Source organism: Trachurus japonicus, chromosome 20 (genome assembly GCF_045865225.1).
Source record: "Trachurus japonicus isolate A0001 chromosome 20, Traja_1.0".
Classification (NCBI taxonomy): Eukaryota; Metazoa; Chordata; class Actinopteri; order Carangiformes; family Carangidae; genus Trachurus; species Trachurus japonicus.
In genome coordinates, this window is record NC_140926.1 from 2,851,567 (window position 1) to 2,867,050 (window position 15,484).

The following is a 15,484-nucleotide window of genomic DNA, read 5'->3' on the forward strand; positions in this document are numbered from 1 at the left end:
GGTTTTTAAGGACCCTTAAGATGTCTACTTAAGATTTTTGCTTGTTGCCCGGGTCAACTAATGTTCCATGGGGGTTTTTTGCCGGTCATTTTGAATTTATGTCCGCACGAATGGCGAAAACGCCAATTTTCATAACTCCTAAACCAGACATCATACAAAGACAAATGAACACACTTTTTCATATAATTATGACACCAGGAATCAAATGGAAAGGTCGCTGAGATGGTAAAACCATCAGAGAAAAATGAACTCTCGTGTAGTATTTTAGTATAGAGACAAAACCATAGATTTATCTAAAATGGACCATTAACAAGTGGTAACGTAGATTCATCCACATTAATATGAGACTTTTTATAACCAAATAGAAACTCCTCATTGTCCCTTTAAAATAATCTGATAGTGGAGCAAGTTTTTCTTCCTTATTACAAGCACAAAAAACTTGCTTTCACTGGCAGATTTTTCTACTTATTATTATTGTTTGAAACAAGTGAAAATTATCTAAAAACAAGTTCATTTTTAGGTGATGAGTCTTATTTTAAGTGCAAAAGAGATTAGTTTTGACTAGAAATGAGACATTTTGACAAGAAATAAGACAAATATTCTTGGTAAGATTTTGAGTTTTTGCAGTGTGTGTGTGTTTCAGTCTCGTTTAGAACAACAGATTGTGTGTTTTTCCCAAAGTTTTTCATCCAAAAGCAGCGACATGAACAATTGTCAGTTTATTTTTCCTCTTTCCTTCCCTCCTTCCTTCCTTCCTTCCTTCCTTCCTTTCCTCCGCTCCGTCGTTACTTCTTGTCGTTGTTGTGGAAGATCTGTTCGTACGGCGGCGGCGGGTGGTTGCAGTAGGACGGCGGCGGCGGGTACGACGTCATCATCATGTGGGCCGAGCCGGGCGCCGCCGCGTACGCCGGGTGCGTCGTCATGGCGACGCCCGGGTCGCCGCTGCCGACGACGACGCCCGGGCCGCCGCCGCCGCCCGTCATCCCGTTCACCCCGAAGCCCTGAAGCTGCAGGCTGCCCGGTTGCTGGGAGACTGGAGAGAGAGAGAGAGAGAGAGAGGTCAGGTCTCCATGGCAACGCAGGTGGTTGCCAAGGGGGAGCGGGGGGGTGGGGGGGAGGTGGGGGGGGGGGGGTTGTTGGGGGGGGGGGTGGTGGATGAGGGGGGGGGGGGTTGGGGGGGGGATGGGAGGGGGTGGGGGGGAGATTGGGGGGAAAGGGGAGTATGGGGGGGGGCGGGGAGGGGATACGGGGGGGGGGGGGGTGGGGGGGGTGTTTGGGAGGGGGCGGGGGGGAGCGGGAGATGGACGGATACTTCCTGTCTTCCTTTCTTCCTTCCTTCCTTCCTTCCTTCCTTCTTTCCTGTCTGCCCTCTATCCTTCCTTTTTGCTTCCTTCCTTCCTTCTTTCCCTCCTTTCTTCCTGTATTGCTTTGTTTCTCCTTCTTTCATTTTTCTCTTCCTTCCTTCCTTCCTTCCTTCCTTCCTTCCTTCCTTCCTTCCTCCTTTCCTGCCTGCCCTCTATCCTTCCTTTTTGCTTCCTTCCTTCCTTCTTTCCCTCCTTTCTTCCTGTATTGCTTTGTTTCTCCTTCTTTCATCTTTCTCTTCCATCCTTTCTTCCTGTCTGTCCTCTATCCTTCCTTTTTGCTTCCTTTCTTCTTTCCTTTCTCTTTTGTTTTCTCCTTCTTTCATTTTTCTCTTCCATCCATCCTTCCTTTCTCCTTTCCTGTCTGCCCTCTATCGTTCCTTTTTGCTTGCTTCCTTCCTTCTTTCCTGTATTCCTGTGTTCTCCTTCCTTAATTTTTCTCTTCCTTCCTTCCTTCCTTCCTTCTTTCCTTCCTGTATTCTTTTGTTTTCTTCTTCTTTCATTTTTCTCTTCCATCCTTCGTTCCTTTCTTCCTGCCTGTCCTCTATCCTTCCTTTTTGCTTCCTACCTTCATTCCTTCCTTCCTTCCTTTGTTTTCTCCTTCTTTCATTTTTCTCTTCCTTCCTTCCTTTCTCCTTTCCTGCCTGCCCCCTTTCCTTCCTTTTTGCTTCCTTTCTTCTTTCCTTTCTCTTTTGTTTTCTCATTCTTTCATTTTTCTCTTCCATCCTTCCTTCCTCCTTTCCTGCCTGCCCCCTATTCTTCCTTTTTGCTTCCTTCCTTCCTTTTTGTATTCTTTTGTTTTCTCCTTCTTTCATTTTCTCTTCCATCCTTCCTCCTTTCCTGTCTGCTCTCTACCCTTCATTTTTCCTTCCTTCTTTCCTTCCTTCCTGTATTGCTTTGTTTCTCCTTCTTTCGCTTTTCTCTTCCATCCTTCCATCCTCCTCTCCTGTTTGGCCTCTATCCTTCCTTCCTTCCTTTCTTTATTCCTTTGTATTCTCCTTCTTTCATTTTTCTCTTCCATCCTTCCTTCCTTCCTTCTTCCTGTATTCCTGTTTTCTCCTTCCTTTTTTTTCTCTTCCATCCTTCCTTCCTCCTTTCCTATCTGTCCTCTATCCTTCCTTTTTGCTTCCTTCCTTCCTTCCTTCCTTTATTCTTTTGTTTTCTCCTTCTTTCATTTTTCTCATCCATCCTTCCTTCCTGCCTGCCCTCTATTCTTCCCTTTTGCTTCCTTCTTTCCTTCCTTCCTGTATTGCTTTGTTTCTCCTTCTTTCATTTTTCTCTTCCATCCTTCTTCCTTTCCTGCCTGCTCTCTATCCTTCCTTTTTACTTCCTTCCTTCCTTTGTTTTCTCCTTCTTTCATTTTTCTCTTCCTTCCCTCCATCCTCCTATTCCTGTCTGTCCTCTATCTTTCCTCTTTGCTTCCATCCTTCCTTCCTCCTTTCCTGCCTGCCCTCTATCCTTCCTCTTTGCTTCCTTCCTTCCTTCCTTCCTTCCTGTATTGCTTTGTTTCTCCTTCTTTCATTTTTCTCTTCCATCCTTCCTTCCTCCTTTCCTGTCTGCTCTCTATCATTGATTTTTGCTTCCTTCCTTCCTTTCTGTATTATTTTGTTTTCTCCTTCTTTCATTTTTCTCTTCCATCCTTCCGTCCTCCTCTCCTGTTTGGCCTCTATCCTTCCTTCCTTCCTTTCTGTATTCCTTTGTTTTCTCCTTCTTTCATTTTTCTCTTCCTTCCTTCCTGTATTTCTTTGTTTTCTCCTTCTTTCATTTTTCTCTTCCATCCTTCCTCTCTCCTTTCCTGCCTGCCTTCTATCCATCCTTTTTGCTTGCTTCCTTCCCTCCTGTTTTCTCCTTCCTTAATTTTTCTCTTCCATCCATCCTTCCTGTATTCCTTTGTTTGTTCCTTCCCTCTTTCCTTCCTCTATTCTTTCCTAACGTCTTCTGCATTAAAGTATTTTCCTTCAGTGCGACGCGCTACAGTAAATGAGCTCCTGTTAAATCTCTTCATGCGTGTTATGAGTGTTTAGAATAATCAGCCTGTGATAGAAAATATAAATCTAAATGTAAAAAGTGGATTTATTTTCTAGTTGAGACGGAGTGAAACTTCCTTCCTCTGGGTCTCGTATCTCTGCTTCTTCTCTCTCCTGGTTATTAACTGCAGCTCCGTTCAATTTTCTGCTTCGTCGACGACTCACACACAGTCACATTCTCTTCATTTAATATTTAGGCTCAAACTTCCGCCCCGAAATCTCAACTTTTAAATTCTCCTTTAAAAAAAAACCTCCACAGAATCTAAATAAACAGGATCAGAGATTTAAAGGGATAGTTCAACATTTTGGCAAATCGGCCCATTGCCATAATCCCTATAGTCATAGCAGTAGGTTCGTTACCTTTAATTGTCGGTGCAAGCTATTTTTAGAACGGCGGAGCAGAGCCGTGAGCTGCTCAGAGCTACGCTACGGAGGCTCATTATGGGATTTCTTGGTTTCCCTCCATCATTTATAAACTCATCAATACACAATCCAACAACTCCACAACGCTCTGGTGGACAAAGTTGTGAGCTGCACATTCACCACGCTATGAGATAATAACACAACGTTACACACAGAGTTGTTTTAGAGGGAAATTCATGCAAAACCGCTGATGCACGTTGCCTTTCAGGACAGTTTTTTTCATCATCAGTCTCTGTATTTCCCTCTAAAACAACTCTGTGTGGTAACGTTGTGTTATTATATCATAGCGTGGTGAATGTGCAGCTCACAACTTGTCCACCAGAGCGTTGTGGAGTTGTTGGATTGTGTATTTGATGAGTTTGATGAGGGAAACCAAGAAATCCCATAATGAGCCTCCATAGCGTAGCTCTGAGCAGCTCACGGCTCTGCTGTTGAACTATCCCTTTAAAAAAAAAATAATGCAGGATCAGAGTTTTAAACAGTTTGGAAAATATTCACTTTAAAACGTTAAGAATTTAATTTAACCCTGCAGAGCTCCCTCCTGTGGCCGAGAGAGGAATCACACCAACACTGATAAAAGACCGTTCATCTGTCTGTTACAGATGTTTGCCAGCTGTTGTGTCGAGCCTCCACATGTGTTACAGTGTGTGTGTGTGTGTGTGTCAGTGTGTGTGTGTACGTCCCCGTACCGGGCGTGGTGACCGGGTGTCTGGTGAAGGACACGTTGAACGCCGGGTCGTCTCTCAGCGGCGACGGGTACATCCTCCTCCGGATCAGGAAGCCGGCGCCGCAGCAGAACAACACGCCCATCATCAGCAGAACCCTGAGACGCACACACAGAGGACACGTTTATTTTACCTAATTATTATTTATTTTTTATTGTAATTATCACATTTTCTATATAGTTTGTGTTTTTTTCATCATTTTGACATGATAATAATGTGAAACAGTTATTAAAGAGATAGTTCACCCAAAATTGAAATTTCCTCCGTGGCTTCTCTGAGTTACAGGGGGTCTCGGTGTAGCAGTGCATGTCCATATGACGGTTGCAAATGGATACCAACTGTCTTCGTAACAAAAAGACACACCAAAAAACATCCAAATACCTCCATGATGCTAGTATGTAATGTCCCTCTTGTATTGAAGCCCCGAAATGCAAAATTGTCCCGAAAAAAATTAAATAAGTCTATATTTCAAGCTTGTTTGTAGCGGAAGCTTCTCGAAGCTCCTCTTCCCGGTTCTTTAAATTTGGACGAATCGGGAAGAGGAGCTTCGAGAAGCTTCCGCTACAAAACAAGCTTGAAATATAGACTTATTTAATTTTTTTCGGGACAATTTCTCATGTTGGGGCTTCATTACAAGAGGGACATTACAGACGAGCAGCATGGAGGTATCTGGATGTTTTTTGGTGTGTCTTTTTGTTACGAAGACAGTTGGTATCCATTTGCAACCGTTATATGGACATGCACTCCTTCGCCGAGACCCCCTGTAACTCAGAGAAGCCACGGAGGACTCTGAAACTTCTCCCAGCCCTTAGTCCACATGAGGGGGAGGAGATAATGAGTGCAATTTCAATTTTGGGTGAACTATCCCTTTAATTTCTAGGATGAAACCTATGCATATTAGATTTTTTGGGTGATACTGTATCTGTGCCATTTGGCTGTTTAAAAATAAAAACGCCCTCTCTTCTCAGTGTCTGAACAAAGCATCAAGAGTTTTCTCAAAATAACTGAAAATAAAACAAACATCACACTTAATGAATTCATCAGATCAGAGCCGCCATGTTTCTTCTCCATTTATTATTATCTAGTGTCAATTTACAGTTAAATAATTAATAATAGGATTGAATAATGTGTTAATAAAGAGACATACTGTAAGTAGCAGTGAGCTGTGTCTCCTCAAACCAAAATATAGTGTCGCAGAGTCAATTCAATTTCAATTTTAATTTATTTAAAAGGGACAGTTCAAACACAAATGTTGCCATTTGATGCACTGTACCAGATTATAGCTTTAAGCTAATTTGCATCTGTGGTCCCTTGGCAGGTCACATTAAAAATACAAGTCAGATTAAATAAAGACTAACTTATTTAGGCACTGAACATGTTCCACTCGTGACTTTCGACGGAGCGGTGACTCACCAGAAGTACCATAGTCTCTGGATGGACAGCGCTCTGACGCAGCAGCGAGTCCCACAGCAGTCTTCATAGGAGCGACATCTGAGGACGAGACCGAGACGAGTTCAAGGACAAAGACAAAGACAAAGACAAAGATTCACTGAGACACAGAGGAGATAATAAACTACCGTACATCAAACAGGTATAATATTTATTTATTGATGAAGTAAAGGAACTGTGATGGATAAATGATGATGTAACAGTGAAGATCTGGTCAGAATACATTTATTCTCTGTTCAAAAGGTCCCAGATAGAAACTGTAGATCACTCAGTAGTTTACAGTCAGTAGTTGAGTAGTTTACAGTCAGTAGTTGAGTAGTTTAACAGTCAGTCAGTAGTTGAGTAGTTTACAGTCAGTAGTTGAGTAGTTTTACAGTAGTTTACAGTCAGTAGTTGAGTAGTTTACAGACAGTCAGTAGTTGAGTAGTTTTACAGTAGTTTACACTCAGTAGTTGAGTAGTTTACAGTCAGTAGTTGAGTAGTTTTACAGTCAGTAGTTGAGTAGTTTTACAGTAGTTTACAGTCAGTAGTTGAGTAGTTTACAGTCAGTAGTTGAGTAGTTTACAGTCAGTAGTTGAGTAGTTTTACAGACAGTAGTTTACAGTCAGTAGTTGAGTAGTTTACAGTCAGTAGTTGAGTAGTTTACAGACAGTAGTTTACAGTCAGTCAGTAGTTGAGTAGTTTACAGTCAGTAGTTTACAGTCAGTAGTTGAGTAGTTTACAGTCAGTAGTTGAGTAGTTTACAGTCAGTAGTTGAGTAGTTTACAGTCAGTAGTTGAGTAGTTTACAGTCAGTAGTTGAGTAGTTTACAGTCAGTAGTTGAGTAGTTTTACAGTAGTTTACAGTCAGTAGTTGAGTAGTTTACAGACAGTCAGTAGTTGAGTAGTTTTACAGTAGTTTACACTCAGTAGTTGAGTAGTTTTACAGTCAGTAGTTGAGTAGTTTTACAGTAGTTTACAGTCAGTAGTTGAGTAGTTTACAGACAGTCAGTAGTTGAGTAGTTTTACAGTAGTTTACAGTCAGTAGTTTACAGACAGTCATTATTTGAGTAGTATAATCAGTAGTTTAACAGTCAGTCAGTAGTGAAGTAGTTTACAGTCAGTAGTTGAGTAGTTTACGGTCAGTAGTTAGTTTACAGTCAGTAGTTGAGTGGGTTACGGTCAGTCAGTAGTTGAGTAGTCTTACAGTCAGTAGTTTACAGACAGTAGTTGAGTAGTTTACAGTCAGTAGTTGAGTAGTTTTACAGTCAGTAGTTTAGTTGGTTACAGTCAGTAGTTGAGTAGTTTTACAGTAGTTTACAGTCAGTAGTTGAGTAGTTTTACAGTCAGTAGTTTAGTTGGTTACAGTCAGTAGTTGAGTAGTTTTACAGTAGTTTACAGTCAGTAGTTGAGTAGTTTACAGTCAGTAGTTGAGTAGTTTACAGTCGGTAGTTTTACAGTCAGTAGTTGAGTAGTTTACAGTCAAGTTTCCAGTCAGTAGTTGAGTAGTCTTACAGTCAGTAGTTTACAGACAGTAGTTGAGTAGTTTACAGTCAGTAGTTTACAGTCAGTAATTTACAGTCAGTAGTTGAGTAGTTTACAGTCAGTAGTTAGTTTACAGTCAGTGGTTGAGTAGTTTACAGTCAGTAGTTGAGGTAATTTACAGTCAGTAGTTGAGTAGGTTACAGTCAGTAGTTAGGTTACAGTCAGTGGTTGAGTAGTTTACAGTCAGTAGTTTACAGTCAGTAGTTGAGTAGTTTACAGTCAGTAGTTTTACAGACAGTCAGTAGTTTAGTAGTTTACAGTCAGTAGTTTTACAGACAGTCAGTAGTTGAGTAGTTTTAGAGTCAGTAGTTTACAGTCAGTCAGTAGTTGAGTAGTTTACAGTCAGTAGTTGAGTAGTTTTACAGTCAGTAGTTTTACAGTCAGTAGTTTACAGTCAGTCAGCAGTTGAGTAGTTTACAGTCAGTAGTTGAGTAGTTTTACAGTCAGTATTTGAGTAGTATACAATCAGTAGTTTAACAGTCAGTAGTTGAGTAGTTTACAGTCAGTAATTGAGTAGTTTACAGGCAGTAGTTTACAGTCAGTAGTTTAACAGTCAGTAGTTTTACAGTAGTTCAGTCGTTTACAGTCAGTAGTTTAACAGTCAGTCAGTAGTTTAGTAGTTTAACAGACAGTCAGTAGTTGAGTAGTTTACAGTCAGTAGTTGAGTAGTTTGCAGTCAGTAGTTCAGTAGTTTTACAGTAGTTCAGTAGTTTACAGTCAGTCAGTAGTTTTACAGTCAGTAGTTTGACAGTAGTTTCTCAGCAGCAGCCTCCGTAGCAGCTGCTGATGTTTCATTAATCTCCGTTTCTCAGTTTCTGCTTCGTAAACAAAAACTTTACAAAGTTTCATTTTAAAGGCAAAACTGAGCCAGAGACTCAGAGCAGAGGCCAAGTGTGTGTGTGTGTGTGTGTGTGTGTGTGTGTGTGTGTGTGTGTGTGTGTGATAGATGACTGTGGATAGGCAGCATGACAGAGCATAGCTCAGACTCCCAGGCCGTCTGGCACTACAGTGATGGAGGGGGAGGAGGGAGGGAGAGAGAGAGAGGGAGGAGGAAGAAGAGAGAGAGGGAGAAGGAGGAAGAAGAGGGAGAAGGAGGAGGAAGAGGAGGAAGAAGAGAGAGAGGGGGAGAAGGAGGAGGAAGAGGGAAAGGGAAAAGGAGGAAGAAGAGAGAGAGGGAGAAGGAGGAAGAAGAGGGAAAAGGAGAAGAAGGAAAAAGAGGAGGAGGGAGAAGGAGGAAGAAGAGGGAAAGGGAGAAGAAGGAGAAAGAGGAAGAAGAGGGAACGGGAGAAGGAGGAAAAAGAGGAGGAAGAAGAGGGAAAGGGAGAAGGAGGAAAACAAGTTGGAAGAAGAGAGAGGGAGGAGGAGGAAAAAGAGGAGGAGGAAGAAGAGGGAAAGGGAGAAGGAGGAGGAAGAGAATGGGGGAGAAGGAGGAAGAAGTGGGAAAGGGAGAGGGAGGAAAAAGAGGAGGAGGAAGAAGAGGGAAAGGGAGAAGGAGGAAAACAGGGAGGAAGAAGAGGGAGGAGGAAGAGGAGGAGGAACAAGAGGGAAAGGGAGAAGGAGGAAAAAGAGGAGGAAGAAGAGGGAGAGGGAGAAGGAGGAGGAAGAGGAGGAAGAAGAAGAAGAGGAAGAAGAGGGAAAGGGAGAAGAAGGAAGAAAAGAGAGGGGGAGAAGGAGGAGAGGGAGAAGGTGGAGGAAGAGGAGGAGGAGAGAAAGAGAGAAGGATGAAGAAGAGGGAAAGGGAAAATTAGGAAGAGGAGGAGGAAGAAGAGGGAGAGGGAGAAGGGGGAGGAAGAGGAGGAGCAGCCCCCTTCATCCTCAGCATTGGTCCAATCAGAAGCTCCAACGTCTCATAACCAAGTTATTTCCCTGTTTAAAGGGTTTTCTATGGAGTTTTTCCTCAGTGGATGTGAGGGTCTAAGGACAGAGGATGTTGTTATGATGGGATGTAAAGCCCTTTGAGACAAACTGGTGGTAAAAACGGGCTATACTAATAAAACTGCCTTGCCTTGCCTGTGACTGTGACCTGTTACACCTGTGAGTTTGTGTCTCTGCACTGCAAAAAATCAAATCTCATTCTACTTAAAATAAGACTCATCACATTAAAAGCAGCTTGTTTTTAGACACTTTTTACTTCTGTCAAGCAGATTTTCACTTAAAATAACCTGACAGTGGAGCAAGTTTTTCTTTCTTATTACAAGCACAAAAAACTTGCTTTCACTGGCAGATTTTTCTACTTATTTCAAGTGAAAATTAGTTTGAAACAAGTGAAAATGATCTAAAAACAAATACATTTTTAGGTGATGATTCTTATTTAAAGTGGAAAGAGATTAGTTTTGACAAGAAATAAGACAAATATTCTTGGAAAGATTTTGAGTTTTTGCAGTGTGCTGCTGTTCTCACCTCAAACAAACAATAAACAATAAACAGCTGCTGTTTCACTAAAACATCAATGCAGAGATTAAAAACCCTCCAAGTCAGCAGAATGTGTGTGTGTGTGTGTGTGTGTGTGTGCTCTGTTCAGATGAATCGTCTCTAAATCTAGAGATGATGTATGGGCGTGTGTGTGGGCGTGGCCTCGACGTGTGGGCGTGGCCCCGGTGTGTGGGCGTGGCCTCAGCGTGTGGGCGTGGCCTCGGCCTCGGTGTAAATATAACTCTGTGCAGCAGGAAGTGAAGTGATGATGTAACAGAACAGATCTGTGATCAGTGATGAAGGTTTGACTGAGTGAAGCTGTGGGAGGAGACGAGGTGATGATGATGGTGGTACAGTACTCACATGAAGTAGATGGGATACCCGCCTTCAAAGTACCAGCAATACTTCTTAGCTTCTACACACTGGAAGAGACAGAAACAGACAGAGAGAGAGGATGTTTGTTTCAGAAACCAGAGGAAATCACTCCATGGAGCGGTGGATAAGGTTATTTATCATATCAAAGACCCTAAATTTACACAAATTAGACCATGGACCTCTATTGGGCAACATTTTGAAGCAAACACCAGAAATACACAAGTATTATTTGTTCTGAGACTGAAGAACATTACTTTTTTAGTCGATGTACGACGTTCAAATTAGGGCCAATGGCGTGAAGTTTTGGAAATATTGTAGAGAAATTTCTGGAAAAAAAAAAGTGGAACAATTTCTCCAAAAACATTTAAACATTTCTAGAAAAATGTGGTAAAAAATTGCAGAGACTGGTTGATGAAAAACTGTCCCTGAAGGCAACGCGCTCACATCATGTCGTTACACACCGACTCTATTAACACACACGTGCACGCACACACACACGGAAAATTAAAGGGAACCCAGTGAAGTGGAAACTTTGCTTTGTTTGTGTCTGCAGGTGCAGAAGCTTTTCATTCACAAAACAGATCAGATTTAACAGCTTCTTATCTTCTTCCGACGCTGCAGAGAAACTGAACCCAACAATTGCAGAGTCTGCTTGCTGAAAAACTGTCCCTGAAGGCAACGTGCATCAGCGGTTTTGCATGAATTTCCCTCTAAAACAACTCTGTGTGGTAACGTTGTGTTATTATCTCATAGCGTGGTGAATGTGCAGCTCACAACTTGTCCACCAGAGCGTTGTGGAGTTGTTGGATTGTGTATTTGATGAGTTTGATGAGGGAAACCAAGAAATCCCATAATGAGCCTCCGTAGCGTAGCTCTGAGCAGCTCACGGCTCTGCTCCGCCGTTCTAAAAATAGCTTGCACCGGTAATTAAAGGTAACGAACCTACTGCTATGACTATAGGGATTATGGCAATGGGCCAATTTGACAAAATGTTGAACTATCTGTTTAAAGCAAGATTACATTCAGTGATAGGAAATAACGGCCTTAATAAACATACCAGTAGGGGTGGGATTATGCAAATTTGAAAACTAATGACATCATTGTCAGACAACTGAGGGAACAGCTGGGAAAACCTCAAACTGCCTCTGCACCAATAGGGTAGCGCTACGACCAATCAGAGCAAAGAGCAGGATGACGTCGGTAGATTAAACTTTTCCCATATCCCGTCGGCAAAACACCAAATACATCCTTCTTCGAAATGAACGACTTCAGTGCAGTTTCTGGCTCAACTTTTAAAGAAAATGACAAGTTTAAACTTTAATTCTTTCAAAGTTGATGCCAACACCGATTCAAACGATTCCTTTGCCAAAGTCATCGTCTTGTCATGTTTTTCACCGTCGCAAGTATGTCGTCATGGCGTTAAGCCGCCCAACGACTCTCTAAACAGATAGAGCGCTGTGATTGGTGATTGTGTTTGTGAATTCTCACATTTTGAGGCTGAAAGACAAACAAGAGTCTTATTTCCATAATATGTCCCCCTGAAAACCAGACTGATTGCAGTAAGTCAGACTGATTTCAGGATTGAGGGCTCTATATAAAACTGTCCCTGTCCCTCCTCTCCACCAGTCTGACGTCAGTCGTCCTCCTGACTTTGACCTCTGTCCTCTCTGGACTCAGTCTGCAGGTCTCTGGCCCCCGTCGGGCTTCATCTCCATCTCTGGCCGCGGTTCAGGAAGCAGAAAGACCAGACTTTAATTAACCGACTCTAAACGATCTCCTGACAAGTTGTTGTATTATATTTTTGTACATTACATTTTATTTGCTATTGTATTATGTACAGTTTGTTCTTTATATTCTCATCCTATATGTTGTTATCTATCTATCTATCTATCTATCTATCTATCTATCTATCTATCTATCTATCTATCTATCTATCTATCTGTCTATTGTATGGTATCTATCTATCTATGGTATCTATCTATCTATCTATCTATCTATCTATCTATCTATCTATCTATCTATCTATCTATCTATCTATCTATCTATCTATCTATCTATCTATCTATCTATCTATCTGTCTATCTATCTATCTATCTATGGTATCTATCTATCTATCTATCTGTCTATCTATCTATCTATCTATCTATGGTATCTATCTATCTATCTATCTATCTATCTATCTATCTATCTATCTATGGTATCTATCTATCTATGGCAGGGGTCTCAAACTCAAATGAGCTGGGGGCCACTGCTGGCACTGTCATCTCAGTGGAGGGCCACTAAAGTTTTCAAGACGAATATTAAAAAAAATTAATCACAAATATTTCTGAAAAACGGGTCTTTTTCAAATATTGTAAGATAATTAGGGCTGTCAAACGATTAAAATTTGTAATCCTTTAATTTCCTGAGTTAATCACATAGTATTTTTCTTTTTTGCTTGAAATACCAGCAAGATGAATGGAAAGCATTAGAAACATCCAGATCTGGACGTTTCTTATGCTTTCCATGCTTCCAAATACCATTTTCATGGTATTTGGTATTATCAGCTGTCAGAGAGAGAGAGCAGCCTCGTTTGGTGACAAGAAGAACAAGTTCTCTAGTGTAGGAACATGAGGAGAAAAAACATATGCAGGTTTTCTGCATCATAAGACGGACCCCCCTCCCACACGCACACACACACCACCCCCCTCCACCCCTCCCTCCCTCACCAGCTGAATGAACGGGAGATTGGGGGAAAAAAAAAAAACTCGCTAGTCGAAGCGGCAGCTCTACGTCGCGCACAACCACAACAACGGCAACAACAGCAACAGCAACATGTTGCAGTGGATTATCACTGTTTGTGTATGAGACACCGGGACCACGGGGCAGAGCGACTCCTCACAGTGCAAATGTACGACCGTCGGTGTGACGTGCAGAGCAGCAGGACGACTCCTCAGTCCATGAGTTTCACGTCTGGCCGGATCATGTGAATCCAGCTGCAGAAATATCCGGGGGACGGGAGCGTCGCGCTAACCGTAGTAACTCACACACACAGACATGCACACACTGCCTACCTGTGATCACGTCTGGAGAAGGCAGCTTCTCTGTTTCCCCCAACTACGGAGGCCCGAGGTTAGCGCATTAATTGTGCATTAAAAAAAATAGGGCCGTTAAAAGCATTTTGCATTAAGGCATTAACTTTGACAGCCTTTCCTACTTTTCACGTCAAGACGCGGGCCAGATGTAGGGGGGCCGCGGGCCGGATGTGGCCCCCGGGCCGGGAGTTTGAGACCCCTGATCTATGGTATCTATCTATCTATCTATCTATCTATCTATGGTATCTATCTATCTATCTATCTATCTATCGTATCTATCTATGGTATCTATCTATCTATCTATCTATCTATCTATGTATCTATCTATCTATCTATCTATCTATGGTATCTATCTATCTATCTATCTATCTATCTATCTATCTATCGTATCTATCTATGGTATCTATCCATCTATCTATCTATCTATCTATGTATCTATGTATCTATGTATCTATCTATCTATGTATCTATCTATGTATCTATCTATCTATCTATCTATCTATCTATCTATCTATCTATCTATCTATCTATCTATCTATCTATCTATCCATCCTATCTATGGTATCTATCTATCTATCTATCTATCTATCTATCTATCTATCTATCTATCTATCTATCTATCTATCTATCTATCTATCTATCTATCCTATCTATCCTATCTATGGTATCTATCCTATCTATGGTATCTATCTATCTATCTATCTATCTATCTATCTATCTATCTATCTATGGTATCTATCTATCTATCTATCCTATCTATGGTATCTATCTATCTATCTATCTATCTATCTATCTATCTATGGTATCTATCTATCTATCTATCTATCTATCTATCTATCTATCTATCTATCTATCTATCTATCTATCTATCTATCTATCTATCTATCTATCTATGGTATCTATCTATCCTATCTATCCTATCTATGGTATCTATCTATCTATCTATCTATCTATCTATCTATCTATCTATCTATCTATCTATCTATCTATCTATCTATCTATGGTATCTATCTATCCTATCTATCCTATCTATGGTATCTATCTATCTATCTATCTATCTATCTATCTATCTATCTATGGTATCTATCTATCTATCTATCTATCTATCTATCTATCTATCTATCTATCTATCTATCTATCTATCTATCTATCTATCTATCTATCTATCTATCTATGGTATCTATCTATCTATCTATCTATCTATGGTATCTATCTATCTATCTATCTATCTATCTATCTATCTATCTATCTATCTATCTATCTATCTATCTATCTATCTATCTATCTATCTATCTATCTATCTATCTATCTATGGTATCTATCTATCTATCTATCTATCTATCTGTGGTATCTATCTATCTATCTATCTATCTATCTATCTATCTATCTATCTGTGGTATCTATCTATCTATCTATCTATCTATCTATCTATCTATCTATCTATCTATCTATCTATCTATCTATCTATCTATCTATCTATCTATCTATCTATCTGTGGTATCTATCTATCTATCTATCTATCTATCTATCTATCTATCTATCTATCTATCTATCTATCTATCTATCTATCTATCTATCTATCTATCTATCTATCTAAAACACAACCGGCTGCTGTTGTTGTTGCAGAGAGAGAGAGGATCCTCAGCTTTATCTGTTTCCAGAGCCCACGTGAGAGAGGGAGGAGAGGGAGGAAGGAGAGGAGGGAAGGTGAGATAGGAGAGAGGGAGGAGAGAGGGAGGAGAGAGGGGGAATGAACGACGCTGCCCGAGGTCAGTGAACGCACCATCACTTTCCATTAAAGTGGAGCTGCCTCCTCTAAGACAACGAGACCGAGAGCAAATGAAAACAGGCTGGATTTGATCCGCTGGAGGAACTGATACGATACGTCGCTCACATCATGTCGTTACACACCGACTCTATTAACACACACACACACACACACACACACACACACACACGGAAAATTAAAGGGAACCCAGTGAAGTGGAAACTTTGCTTTGTTTGTGTCTGCAGGTGCAGAAGCCTCTCATTCACAAAACACGCTGCAGAGAAACTGAACCCAACAATTACACAGAATCAGAATCAGCTTCAGTTAAAAGGGATAGTTCAACGTTT

At 41.1% G+C, this 15,484-nt stretch overlaps 1 protein-coding gene across 1 annotated transcript in view; it reads right to left on the minus strand.

The window, feature by feature from the left end:
• Nucleotides 1-776: 776 nt before the first annotated feature.
• The window catches only part of vopp1b (VOPP1 WW domain binding protein b), a 26,520-nt gene continuing 11,812 nt past the window's right edge, over nucleotides 777-15,484 (minus strand). The window contains exons 2-5 of the mRNA XM_085763950.1: nucleotides 10,284-10,342; nucleotides 5,950-6,027; nucleotides 4,501-4,634; nucleotides 777-1,033 (exon numbers count right to left, since the gene is read on the minus strand). Coding sequence (XP_085620076.1) covers nucleotides 786-1,033; nucleotides 4,501-4,634; nucleotides 5,950-6,027; nucleotides 10,284-10,342 — 519 coding nt within the window. The 3' untranslated portion in view covers nucleotides 777-785. The remainder of the gene's footprint in view (nucleotides 1,034-4,500; nucleotides 4,635-5,949; nucleotides 6,028-10,283; nucleotides 10,343-15,484) is intronic.